The sequence below is a fragment of the Salvelinus sp. IW2-2015 genome, linkage group LG26 (assembly GCF_002910315.2).
Source record: "Salvelinus sp. IW2-2015 linkage group LG26, ASM291031v2, whole genome shotgun sequence".
Classification (NCBI taxonomy): Eukaryota; Metazoa; Chordata; class Actinopteri; order Salmoniformes; family Salmonidae; genus Salvelinus; species Salvelinus sp. IW2-2015.
Window position 1 is genome coordinate 20,214,317 of NC_036866.1, and position 13,934 is coordinate 20,228,250.

General features: G+C 42.3%; 1 protein-coding gene across 1 annotated transcript in view; it reads right to left on the reverse strand.

Annotated features, from left to right (window-relative positions):
* Positions 1-850: 850 nt before the first annotated feature.
* Positions 851-13,934, reverse strand: part of LOC111952725 (splicing factor 3B subunit 3) — a 43,834-nt gene continuing 30,750 nt past the window's right edge. The window contains 11 exon segments of the mRNA XM_070435018.1: positions 851-2,153; positions 2,540-2,644; positions 5,637-5,780; positions 6,187-6,285; positions 6,471-6,612; positions 6,614-6,678; positions 7,224-7,349; positions 10,790-10,896; positions 10,899-10,936; positions 12,408-12,587; positions 12,929-13,083. Coding sequence (XP_070291119.1) covers positions 2,013-2,153; positions 2,540-2,644; positions 5,637-5,780; positions 6,187-6,285; positions 6,471-6,612; positions 6,614-6,678; positions 7,224-7,349; positions 10,790-10,896; positions 10,899-10,936; positions 12,408-12,587; positions 12,929-13,083 — 1,302 coding nt within the window. The 3' untranslated portion in view covers positions 851-2,012.

Below are 13,934 nucleotides of genomic sequence, written 5' to 3' on the forward strand. Positions count from 1 at the left end.
CGGACTCGGCAGAGGTGACGCTCGAGAGCCGTGTGTCCTCTGAAACACGACCCAGCCAAGCCGCACTGCTTAACAGAATGCCCGCTTAACTCGGAAGCCAGCCACATCAATGTATCATCCCTGCAAATTGATTTTAACAATTTGTCCTCCACAAAAATGGGGCCCTCTTGGATTTCAAAATCCCGATGTGGCCCTCGAACCAAAAAGTTTGCCCACCCCTGCATTAGAGGCTGCTGCCTACAGTATACACACTACTGTTCAAAACTTTGGGGTCAATTATATATACACACACACAACCATTCAAAAGTTTGGGGTCACTTAGAAATGCACCATTTCTAAGTGACACCATTTGTCCATTAAAGTTACATCAAATTGATCAGAAACAGTGTAGACATTGTTAATGTTGTAAATGACTATTGTAGCTGGAAACGGCTGATGTTTTATGGAATATCTACATAGGCGTACAGAGGCCCATTATCAGCAACCATCACTACTGTGTTCCAATGGCACGTTGTGTTAGCTAATCCAAGTTTATCATTTTAAAAGGCTAATTGATCATTAGAAAACTCTTTTGCAATTATGTTAGCACAGCTGAAAACTGTTGTCCTGATTAAAGAAGCAATAAACCTGGCCTTCTTTAGACTAGTTGAGTATCTGGAGCATCAGCATTTGTGTGTTCAATAACAGGCTCAAAATGGCTAGAAACAGAGACTTCCTGGAACTCGTCAGTCTATTCTTGTTCTGAGAAATGAAGGCTATTCCATGCATTCAGATAGACCAGAGTGGGCACACTCGCTATATAACGTAAACATTTTTTGTGAGAAAACCATCAGTAGTTGAAAATGCAATAGAATCCCATTTAAAAAATGTTTGGGGGACATGGGAATTTAATCGCAAAGGTATTTTTTTGTGCACCATCATGCACAGGCTTTTATCTGCAACAAGTCAATTTGATGGAAACATCTTTGGTGGGAAACTGCACATTATTATGGAGGATTTTAAAATATTCACATGAAAATCTTGCCAATTGGATGGAAACCTAGCTACTGTAGGTTGTGAAAGTATATTTTTTTGTGTGACATTACGACCAGCTGTTTTTATGGACAAGATAGTTAAATGGAAACACCCTAGCAGGCGGTTGTCACATTTTTTATGCAAACTTTCTAAAAAGAATTGAATAAAAAAAACACTAGGCTAGTTAATGGGACCATAGCTATAGTGACACAGACAAGGCAGTACTTTATTTACAAAATAGCCTGCTCCCCTTTTCCCATGACTAATATGGAATGGTGTCTCATCTAGTGTGGTGATTGTGGTTGTTATTAGAAGTTTACAGGACTATTAAGGGGAAAAAGGTTCACCATCCAGCTGTATTACTTGCTATTGTACACAATCCTGTAATTTTGTACAATAGATGTGGACAATTTGTCCAGCAAGGAATATACCTTTTAAGCCCATAAAAAAAGAGCTGTTTGAGAATCCAAAATCTTTTTAGGATTAAAATTGACATCAAAAAGAAAACAAAGTCCTTTTCATTTGTGGCACTCAATTACAGCAAAAAGAGTCAAAATGGATCGTTTCAAAAACAGTTGACCTAATTATATCAAAGGGTTTACTAGGCCATTAAAACCCAATCAATGCTCCGGTATGCGTCGATAGCACTGATGATATACACATGATACATTCTAAAGAATCCAGCTAGGTTTAAATGGCATCCTATGAGTGAAAACCACAGGGTAAATATTCACCATAGATTATTATTAGTATTATAGTATTTATAGGCCTAACAAACAAATCAGGGCCCAAAGGACAAATCTGAGCACCTACAGATGAAGACTTCGAGAAATTTGTTCTGCCGACTTCTCGTCAGCTCCCACCTCCTCTTCATGTTAACACAGCGGAACAGGTGTGCTGCTGATTTCCACCACGCAGCACAGTCTCAACATGTCAGTTGTTGTAAATTACAGTTTGTATGTGTGAGTGTATTTGTGCATGTACAGAACACGAGGGTTCTAGAAGGCATAACGTGTGCGGATGTCCTCCAGCTTCTTTGAGACCTCAGGTGGTGTACGGTCCAGCTCTTCAGCAACACTCTTCTGCTTGTGGGGGTCCATGGAGCTGAACTGCTCACACAGATCTCCATCTATCACATTCTGCAGACACACAGATAGACAGGACAGAGGAAGAAGATCAGATACAGTTGGCAGACTGTCTGGATGGCCAAAGAACAAGGCTTCTGATTTATTTCTGCTATCATGTTCGACACAGACTTAATTCACAGCATGTCTAATGATCTTGCCAAATGTACTGGACTTGGAAAGAGCCCCCCACACACACACACACACACAACAGTTGGTTCTTGGCATAACATTTCACCCAGTGGATTTGGTACCAGACACCATTTGTAAACATAGTGGTGTCCTCTGTACACATTCCAATTACATGCTGAGGAATTAGTAGCAGGGAGCATAATGTGTGGCTTTCTTTGTCCCACCATCCTATGGAAATAGTAAGTCATCTTAAATAAGTTAGTACCCACCTTTACAGGGAAGTAGTAGGAGCGGAAGCTGAGGTGGTCCCTCCCACACAGAGGGGGGAACTCTGAGCGCATGTGCATCCCTAAGTGCTGAAAGAAGTCATGGTCCTGAGGACAGATAAGAGGCACACCATAGATTAATAAGTGCCATCAATATATCAAAACATTCACATACATTATATTAAGTCAAATGGTTCAGGAATGAATGAGAAAAAGACGAGGGATGATCTGTGTATATGCTGACATCAGAGATGTTTAAGCTCTCTTCATTGGTTTGTCAGAGAAGAGACATGACATCACTTCAACAACATAGCCATAGCCTATTAAATTACTAGAGGGGCTATGTCATCAACCTTCAAAGTTCCAGAATGGGATGAAAATGGCAGCCATATTGGTCAGGGACAAATCCAAACCACTCTAATAGGAATTAATGGCAGTAGAGGCATAAATCCTGATTTTACTAAAAGGAAAATAAAATGCATGTGATAACAGAAATTGTGTAATAGAATTGTCAACCTAAAATAGTCATAATTATAAATACAGTTTATAAAGGTTTGATACAAATGTATACAAATAGCATCTAAAATATATGTAAACAAATTACAAATGTCAAAAGTGTTACTGTCTTGGAAAGCTGTGGGTACCATTATATGGTACAATATCAGTACTTGTTGCATTACAACTTGTCGAAGTCCCATCATCAACTGATTTCAGCCAGGCTGTGGATTGAATTTATTGTTTGAATGGAATATGTTGGCAGTTAATTAGAAAAATGTATGGAAACATTCCTCAAACTGTCTGGCTAGCTAGCTAACAAACATACGGTGCTGATAAATTCATCAAATTCATTATTTTACACAATATCTTATCACAGCACTGGCAAACCATGGTTGACCAACTCCCTGACCTAGATCCCATCATAAGAAGGTTCATGTACATTCTAGTATTCTAATTCCTTATTCTATGAACATAACTCCCCTGTTTTCAAGTTCTGCCAATGAAGACAGTTCTCAATACAGATGATGTGTACTTTAGGTCTTTAACTTCTTTGGGGTCGGGGGCAGTATTTTCACGTCCGGATGAAAAGCATGCCCAGAGTAAACGGCCTGCTACAAAGCCATAAAAGCTAGAATATGCATATTATTAGTAGATTTGGATAGAAAACACTCTGAAGTTTCTAAAACTGTTTGAATGATGTCTGTGAGTATAACAGAACTCATATGGCAGGCAAAAACCTGAGAAAAAATCCAACCAGGAAGTGGGAAATCTGAGGTTGGTCGATTTTCAACTCAGCTCCTATTGAAGATACAGTGGGATATTGGTAATGTTGCACTTCCTAAGGCTTCCACTAGATGTCAGTCTTTAGAACCTTGTCTGATGCTTCTACTGTGAAGTGGGGCCGAAGGAGAGGGGAATGAGTCAGAGGTCTGCCAGCAGCCACGAGCTGACCATGCGCGTTCACATGAGAGGTAGCTCCTGTTCCATTTGCTTTTCTGAAGACAAAGGAATTCTCCGGTTGGAACATTATTGAAGAATTATGTTAAAAACATCCTAAAGATTGATTCAATACTTCGTTTGTCATGTTTTTACGGACTGTAATATAACTTTTAAAAACTTTTCGTCCGTACTTTCCGCTGGACTTGCCCGCGCGTCGTGAGTTTGGAAAGTGTACTGAACGCTAGAACAACAAGGAGGAATTTGGACATAAATGATGGACATTATCGAACAAAACAAACATTTATTGTGGAACTGGGATTCCTGGGAGTGCATTCTGATAAAGATCATCAAAGGTAAGTGAATGTTTATAATGTTATTTCTGACTTCTGTTGACTGCAAAATATGGCGGATATATTTGTGTCTTGATTGGGCTCTGAGCACCGACTCAGATTATTGCATTGTTTGCTTTTTCCGTAAAGATTTTTGGAAATCTGACACAGCGGTTGCATTAAGGAGAAGTGCATCTAAAATTCCATGCATAACAGTGGTATCTTTTAGCAATGTTTATTATGAGTATTCCTGTAAATTGATGTGGCTCTCTGCAAAATCAAAGGATGTTTTTGAACTTCTGAACGTAACGCGCCAATATAAACTCAGATTTTTGGATATAAATATGAACTTTACCGAACAAAACATATATGTATTGTGTAACATGAAGTCCTATGAGTGTCATCTGATGAAGATCATCAAAGGTTAGTGTTATAGAATTTTGTAATCAATGTTCATAAATTTCAATTATCTTAAATCGGTCTGCACCTCAGAGGTTGTAAAGTTCTGGTTTTAAATGAAACAGACAGAATTCCCAGCTCACAATTGATCAAATCCAAGTTTATTTGCGAGAGCTCTCCTGTACATATACAAAGACGTTCCTTTTATAACCTTCTCTTAACCTACGCACATACATACACACTAACATTTGGATTCTCTCTTTTTCTCCTGGAGTCTCACCACAGTTTATTACCACTCAGCTGACAGTTCCAGTCCCCCCCAGATAGGACAGGGAGAGCCCCTCCAGGTTTCCCTATCTTATCTCCCCAGAGTTATAGCTGGGTCGGTTCAAACATAGGTTAAGGCTCCTCTTTGTTTTCTTTCGGCACACACATACATTCCTCTCTTCCCAGTCCAACCTATTTGGACTTAAGTTTATCAGCTTTAATTACTCCTTGTCCATGCTACATAACCTCTAATCCTAATGGTTAAGTTTCCGGGTAGAATTATTTAATCATTTATCTTAAACCTTGATAAAATCTTTTAACAGAGTGATTAATTTGATCTATATTTCTGCTTTTTGTGAATCCTCTCTTTGGCTGGAAAAATGGCTGTGTTATTCTGTGAATAGGCACTCACCTAACATAATCGTTTGGTTTGCTTTCGTTGTAAAGCCTTTTTGAAATCGGACACTGTGGCTGGATTTACAACAAGTGTATCTTTAAAATGGTGTAAAATGCATGTATGTTTGAGGAATTTTAATTATGGGATTTCTGTTGTTTTGAATTTGGCACCCTGCAGTTTCACTGGCTGTTGAAGAGGTGGGACGCTACCGTCTCACGTACCCTAGAGAGGTTAATGAATGTGTGTGTGTGTGTGTGTGTGTGTCAGGTACCTCATGGGAAGTGAAGGGCACCAGGATGCCGACGCCTCCAGACAGTGTTGTGTAGACCAGAGACTCTGAGCCGCCGGGTATCAGTGTGGTCTTCTGCAGTGACAGCACAGTCTCCCCGATGTGGTAGTTCATGATCACTTCAGCCTGACACAGAACAAGAGACATGGTACAGGGTCAGACAGACATGGCCATTACAGAAACATTCTTACTCACTTCACACTCCCCACCCAGAAAACACTGCTTACATGCACCCCTTTTACCACTTGCCCATAATAAGTCAAAGTGGAGGGAATTTCCCACTGACTACCTAAAAAAAAAGTTACTCATAAAAACAGTTGCTTCCAATAAACAGCTAATGGAAAACAGCATGTTAAACAGCAGGTCCGTTATAGGCCGGGTCTGGGATGAGGCAAACCACAACACCACCAAGACAAACTCTGATCCAGAGAGACAAACAGACAGAGTTCTTAATAAGACAAAAGCAGAGTTCCCCTGAGATCCTGTCTTTACAGAGCTGTGATGCTGTGACAGGGGAACAGAAAGACTATACCTTCTGAGAGGCTCCGTTCAGCAGACCCCTATCCCACAACGCCTGGTTCCCAGTTGGGTCCTCATCCACGTCGTCACTGGAGTTGGGGGGCAAACGCACCTAAGAAGGTACAAAGTGTAAGTACTATCATCTCCCGCAATAAAAGCCTTCAATATGTTTGTGGCATCATTGAAATATCATCAACTGGATCAAACTGTTAATGTGAGGCGTCTACAGAAAAGGTACAAAACAGTATAACACCCAACATCATTGTCAGAAAGGAACAATAAAGAGCGACCACATACAATGCTGATGTTGCCAAACTTGTCAGCTGAAGCCATGGTGTCGTAGTCCAGCAGGCAGGCGGTGGTGACCCAGCGAGGATGGGTGTTGTCGGCAGAGATGATCAGCTGATTCTCGCTACGCTTGTAGCGCACCCAGAACAGACTGTACGTCAGTCACTATGACCTGCTGACCGATGGTGTGGATGCCAGTCACCAGGTTGGGGACATGCTGGAAACGAGACAGATGACATCATTAAACAACTAAATATCAGTCATCAACTGACCTACTACTGCCATATGGATTTTATTTGAAAGGTGTGGAACCTAAACAAGAGGTTGACCATGGTAAAATGTCCTCTGGTACAATGCATAATAAGGTGGCCTTTTATCCTTGCCCTCTTTGCTTTTGAAAGGAGATTCTTACAAAGCAATCATCTTCCCAATCACTAATAATTCAAGTGGTTACCTTGATTACTTTGAGACCTTAACCTAAAGTTAGTATTTAGGTTAGTCTTCCAGCAGACACTTCCTCTTTGTCAACATTGTAACATGTAAGAATAGCAAACTTCAGGATCTATTGGTAATTGAGTGTGAAACCAAAAACATACCAGGGATAAAATCAAAACACAGTAGAGTCCCTCTCTCCCTCCCCCTATATATACACATAAAACATTTTTTTTGCATCTAACTTTCAACTGAGCCAACACTGGAGGTGAAGAACTCAGGACTGAGGTGTGTGTGTGTGAGAAAGAGACGTCAGTCTCCCCGTCTTACCTTGTTCTCACACTTGCGCAGCAGCTTCTTCTTGCCCAGGTCGTAGATGCGCAGCAGTTTGCCAACGCCCACCAGCACACGGCCCTGGAACGGAGCGATGGCCAGAGAAACGTTCTCCACTGGAGTCTGTCAAAACAACATTCATTTATAGGGATGTAACAACCCACCAATACGTATCAGTCCCTGTTATAAATGTATAAGATACACTACATAGCCAAAAGGATATGGACACCTGCTCCTCGAACATCTCACTCCAAAATCATGGGCATTAATATGGAGTTGGTCCCCCCTTTGCTGCTAAAACAGCCTCCACTCATCTGGGAAGGCTTTTCACTAGATGTTGGAACATTGCTACGGGGACTTGCTTCCAATCAGCCACAGGGGCATTAGTAAGGTCGGGCCTTCCCCAAACTGTTGCCACAAAGTTGGAAGCACAGGATCGTCTAGAATGTCATTGTATGCTGTAGCGTAAAGATTTCCCTTCACTGGAAGTAAGGGGCCTAGCCCGAACAATGAAAAAACAGCTCCAGACCATTATTCCTCCTCCACCAAACTTTACAGTTGGCACTGTGCATTCGGGCAGGTAGCTTTCTCCTGGCATCTGCCAAACCCAGAGTCATCCGTCGGACTGCCAAATGTTGAAGCGTGATTCATCACTCCAGAGAACACATTTCCTCTGCTCCAGAGTCCAATGGTGGCGAGCTTTACACCACTCCAGCCGACACTTTGGCATTGCGCATAGTGATCTTAGGCTTGTGTGCGTGCGGCTGCTCGGCCATGGAAACCCATTTCATCAAGCTCCAGACGAATAGTCCTTGTGTTGATATTTCTTCCAGAGGCAGTTTGGAACTCAGTATTGAGTGTTGCAACCGAGGATAGAACTTTTACGCGCTACAGCATTCCGCGATCCCGTTCTATTAACTTGAATGGCCTACCACTTCGCGGCACAGCCGTTGTTGCCCCTAGACATTTCCACGTCACAAGAACAGCACCTAATATTTACCGGGGCAGCTCTAGCAGGGCAGAAATTTGACAAACTGACTTGTTGGAAAGGTGGCATCTTATGGCGGTGCCACTTTGAAAGTCACTGAGCTCTTAAGTACGGGCCAATCTACTACCAGTGTTTGTCTATGGGGATTGCATGGCTGGGTGCTTGAGTTTAGCAATCACAGCAATCACTTTTGTGAGGAGCACTGCATGGCCAAAGTGAAAGGAGAAGATCACTCCATAAAAACTACCTAACGGTCAAAACCATTCGATTTTGAGATGGGGTGAAATCCAAAGTTGTGCTCATATTAGGGATGCACGATATATCAGAATCGGCCGATATTAGCTAAAAATGCCAACATCAGCCCGATGTCTAGTTTAACGTCGATGTGCAAAACCGATGTCAAAGCTGATGTGCATACCTATATAACGTAGGCTTAATGACGCCACGTAAAAGTTAGCGCAACACGTGCAACACAGCTTTTCTAACCCACAATGTCTGCTGTGTGGATCGAGCAGTCAACAAGTTGAGCAGTCATTTGAAAGAGTAACAACATTTCAGCGAGACAACTAAGGTGAAATCCATTAACGCCAAGATAATGGAATTCATTGCCCTTGACAATCAACCGTTCTCTGTCGTGGGTGATGTTGGCTTTCGCCGACTGGTCGAGCACTAGTACACACTAACATGTGCACTATTTTTCAGATGTTACCCTACCGGAGTTACACAATAATAGCGTCGCTGCTAACAAAAAAAAAAAGTGAGAGGCCCCGGTGCACAACTGATCAAGAGAACAAGTACATTAGAGTGTCTAGTTTGAGAAACAGACGCCTCACAAGTCCTCAACTGGCAGCTTCATTAAATAGTACCCGCAAAACACCAGTCTCAACGTCAACAGTGAAGAGGCGACTCCAGGATGCTGGCCTTCCAGGCAGAGTTCCTCTGTCCAGTGTCTGTTCTTTTTCCCATCTTAATCTTTTATTTTTATTGGCCACTCTAAGATATGGCTTTTTCTTTGCAACTCTGCCTGGAAGGCCAGCATCCCGGAGTCGGCTCTTCACTGTTGACGTTGAGACTGGTGTTTTGCGGGTACTATTTAATGAAGCTTCCAGTTGAGGACCGGGGCTTCCTACTCCTTTATATTCTGGTTAGAGACAGTTTGCGCTGTTCTGTGAAGGGAGTAGTACACAGTGTTGTACGAGATCTTCAGTTTCTTGGCAATTTCTCACATGGATTAGCATTCATTTGTCAGAACAAGTATAGACTGACGAGTTTCAAAAGAAAGGTCTTTGTTTCTGGCCATTTTGAGCCTGTAATCGAACCCACAAATGTTGATGCTCCAGATACTCAACTAATCTAAAGAAGGCCAGTTTTATTGCTTCTCTAATCAGAACAACTGTTTTCAGCTGTCCTAACAATTGCAAAAGAGTTTTCTAATGATCAATTAGCCTTTTGAAATGATAAACTTGGATTAGCTAACACAACGTGCCATTGGAACACAGGAGTGATGGTTGCTGATAATGAGCCTCTGTACGTCTAGGTAGATATTCCATAAAAATAAAATCAGCCGTTTCCAGCTACAATAGTCATTTACAACATTAACAATGTCTACGCTGTATTTCTGATCAATTTGATGTTATTTTAAAATGGACAAAAAAGTGCTTTTCTTTCAAAACCAAGGACATTTCTATGTGACCCCAAACGTTTGAATGGTTGTGTGTGTATATCTCACACACACACACACACACACACACACACACACACACACACACACAGAAGAGATAGTAATACTTTAGTAATACTAGTCCCATGCGAATAGGGCTTATGCCATAGCTAATTTGTAAACAATAAATATTGATACATTACTAGCACAAGTTAGTTAGCGGATGATGGTGATTTCAGAACCAAAGTGGGGGGCAACCCCCCCCCCCCCCAAAATAGGCTACATTGCCCCACCTAATCTGATAATGAGGTGATAGATGCCTAGTCTCCTTTATGGCTCAGCTAAGGTGCCTACATAGTACATACACCAAAGACATACATCACTTACACACACAGCCCATGAGCTCCATCAGCAGCAGATTTGAATTTAGAATGGAAAATTAATGTGTTTACGCAACAAATCTTCTCTCGTATCGCACTCGTTTCAAACTAAAACGTATTATTCTTATATTGTATCGAAGCCCATATATCTAGATATGTATCCAATAGTCTTGGAAGGGAAAGATGCATATCCCTATTAATGTACCATCTCAACAACAGTGTTTATTCGTCATTGACATGTGAATTAAACGTAATCTTTAAAAGACAGGGTCATATGTGAAAGCGTCAAGTTTCTGATTCTATTAATAAAGTGTAGAATACTGATATGACTGGAAAAGGGTTCAACAAAGTAACCATTGTCCCTCTGGGAGTTGGGTAAAGGGGAGGGGGTGGTGGCAAGTATGATAGTACTCTGACTCTCTCAGCACAATTATGACCTTTCTGAAATAACAGCTGGAGAATTCCTGTGCACACAGCTGTGGTCAACCAGCCAGAGCCAGAAACCACTGGATTAGTCATATCTTCTGTCACTCACCTTGTGCATAAACTCCAGCTTGTCCCCTCCCCCTCCCAGCCGATAGGTATAGATGAAACCACCTCCCACAGAGCGGGGGTTAAGGATCATGTCCCGGGCCACCCCCACCAGTCATCACCTCCACTGGCAAACCGACACACAGTCACACTGGAGGGACAGAACAGACAGATCAGCATGTGTAACCAAAGTATTTCCCATCAGTCTGATTCCCCATGTCAATTTCTGTGGCCTCTGTGTATAATGCAGTGATCAGAGGTATTTAAACTATCTCCATTATTATTTAGTCTGAGAAGAGACATGAGGACTCATTACAACAGCATGACATCCCTCTCATACCCTGCCCTGAATGACAGTTCTGATTACAAACTATGACAGCTTTGCAAACTTCTCATTCTCTCAACCAGCTTCATGGAGGTAGTCACCTGGAATGCATTTCAAATAACAGGTGTGCCTTGTTAAAAGTTAATTTGTGGAATTTCTTACCTTCTTAATGCATTTAAGACAATCAGTTGTGTTGTGACAAGGTAGGGGTGGTATACAGAAGATAGCCCTATCTGGTAAAAGACCAAGTCCATATTATGGCAAGAACAGCTCAAATAAGAAAAGAGAAACGACAGTCCATCATTACTTTAAGACATGGTCAGTCAATATGGAACATTTCAAGAACTTTGAAAGTTACTTCAGGTGCGGTCGCAAAAATCATCAAGCGCTATGATGAAACTGGCTCTCATGAGGACCGCCACAGGAAAGAAAGACCCAGAGTTACCTCTGCTGCAGTGGATAAGTTCATTGGAGTTACCAGCCTCAAATTGCAGCCAAAATAAATGCTTCAGAGTTCAAGCAAAACAGACTTCAGAGGAGACTGGTTGAATCAGGCCTTCATGGTCGAATTGCTGCAAAGAAACCACTACTAAAGGACACCAATAAGAAGAAGAGACTTGCTTGGGCCAAGAAACACAAGGAATGAACATTAGACTGGTGGAAATCTGTCCTTTGGTCGGATGAGTCCAAATTTGAGATTTTTGGTTCCAACCGCCATGTCTTTGTGAGACGCAGAGTAGCTGAACGGATGATCTCCGCATGTGTGGTTCCCACCGTGAAGCATGGAGGAGGTGGTGTGATGGTGCTTTGATGTTTTTACTATTATTCTACAATGTAGAAAATAGTAAAAATAAAGAAAAACCCTTGAATGAGTAGATGTGTCCAAACTTTTGACTGGTACTGTATATCTTTTGTTTAAAGGTGCACATTTTCTCCTCTACTCCGCTATTGACTGCATATACTGCAGGCATGGGGGCGTTGTCTAGGCAACCAAAGACTTGTTTGCTACAAGACCTTGCTTGTTTCAGCAAGGCGCAACAAAGAGTCCACGTTACTGTAGTCCATGTTACAGCAGAAACAGGACTCAACCGCACAAAAACAGTTAGAACGGTTATTTTACAGTCTTCATCCATAACCGTCGGTTACACAGTAATTGTGCCAGCCCTACGTATCTTATAACACCACTTTCATAATATCAGCCTACACAAGCTACAAAGCCTGGGTGTACAACATGTAGCCTCAGTCAAAGTCACCCTGTTCCCACCCTCTCAGTCCATCGAACCCTGTTGGTCAGAACCCTACCTCTGCCATTTGCTGCTTACGCTGGGCCTTGGTGGCCTCTGTGTAGGCATTGTGATCAGGCTCTATGAGGATCAAGTTGTTGGTCTCTGGGTGGATGACAAACTTGCGAGGTGTGTACTACAGGGGGAAGGCCACCTGGTTGAAAACGGCACCCAGCTTCTCCAAGGCCAGAATCCTAAGAGGAGACAAAGGCAGTATCACAAGATATTAATGGCATAACGGGAACATGAATAACTTGAGAAAAAGTAATGGGACATATCCCTCATAAGTTAAATATCAGTGCTATAATTGAGAATTACTATGCTTCAGGGGGAATGACAAAACGATATGTGATCTCTGTAAATGCTGAGATCAGAGATGTTTACGCTCTCTCCATTGGTTTGTCAGAAGGGACATGAAGACTAATTTCAACAGCATAACTTCCCTGTCTTCAAATCTTGCCAATGAAGACATCCTCATTATGGATGAATGCAAATGGAATTTAGGTTTTTAGTGAGTATGAGTGTGTCTGTCTACCTCAGGGTGTTGGTGGAGATGGCCACAATGTCCTCAGGACACTGTTCAGAGGCGAAGCCTGAGGCGTACTCCAGAGTCTCATAGGACAGGGGCGTCAGGTGGAAGCGGGACTGGTAAGAGTAACTCAGCCAGGAGCGGCTAGACATGGCCAACACCTAGAGGAGATAGAGGGGATATATGGCCGGAGAGTAAGGATGTAACTGTACACGTATTCGTACCTAACGGTATGGGGATCTCGGTGTGGTCCGCACTGTGAACCTGAATTAATACATAAATAAACACTGCATTGTAGGCTGTGCCTGTTGAGGCATAGCTGGCTGGAGCCTATGTGCCAATTGTAATCAAAATTCAAATTCTAACTGGCACATTTCAAACTGTCCTTTTGTGAGGCGCAGTGATGGGGTGGATAAACCAGGAGGATCCTCCATCATCGTTTAAATCTCCAGTTTGGGAACAGTTTGACTTCCTAGTAGATTACAACGGCGATGGACAGAGTTGTGGATAAAACGTTAACAGTATGTCGCCACTCAACGAGAATAGCCTACGCAGGTGCCAAAACCTCAAATATGTAGACACATTTACAGACATCACCCCAGTAAACTGGAGGAAGACAAACACAAAGAAACACATCGTCTCCCCTCTGCATTCAAGCAGCTGATTCTAACTGGGCCAAAGAAACTACAAGAGCGATAGGTAGGCTATATTTATAGTCTTTGGTTTATAGCCGTGGATATGCGCCTATTCTCTGTGTTTGAGAATAGGGGATTTTGGCACCTCGTGAAAGTGCTCGAGCCACGTTACGAACTTCCCTAATGCATCCATTTCAGCAAACAGCTAGTACCCGCTCTATATAAGCAAACCAAAGACTTCAATGAAAATGGCCAATGCTCCCTGTGTTGGGCTTCCTTAACAGTGACAGCCCATCACATTAGCCCGGAGTGGGAGATGTACTATGCTACAGATATGGCCCCTTTATGAGTCACAAGTGCGCATCTGCCACTGAAGG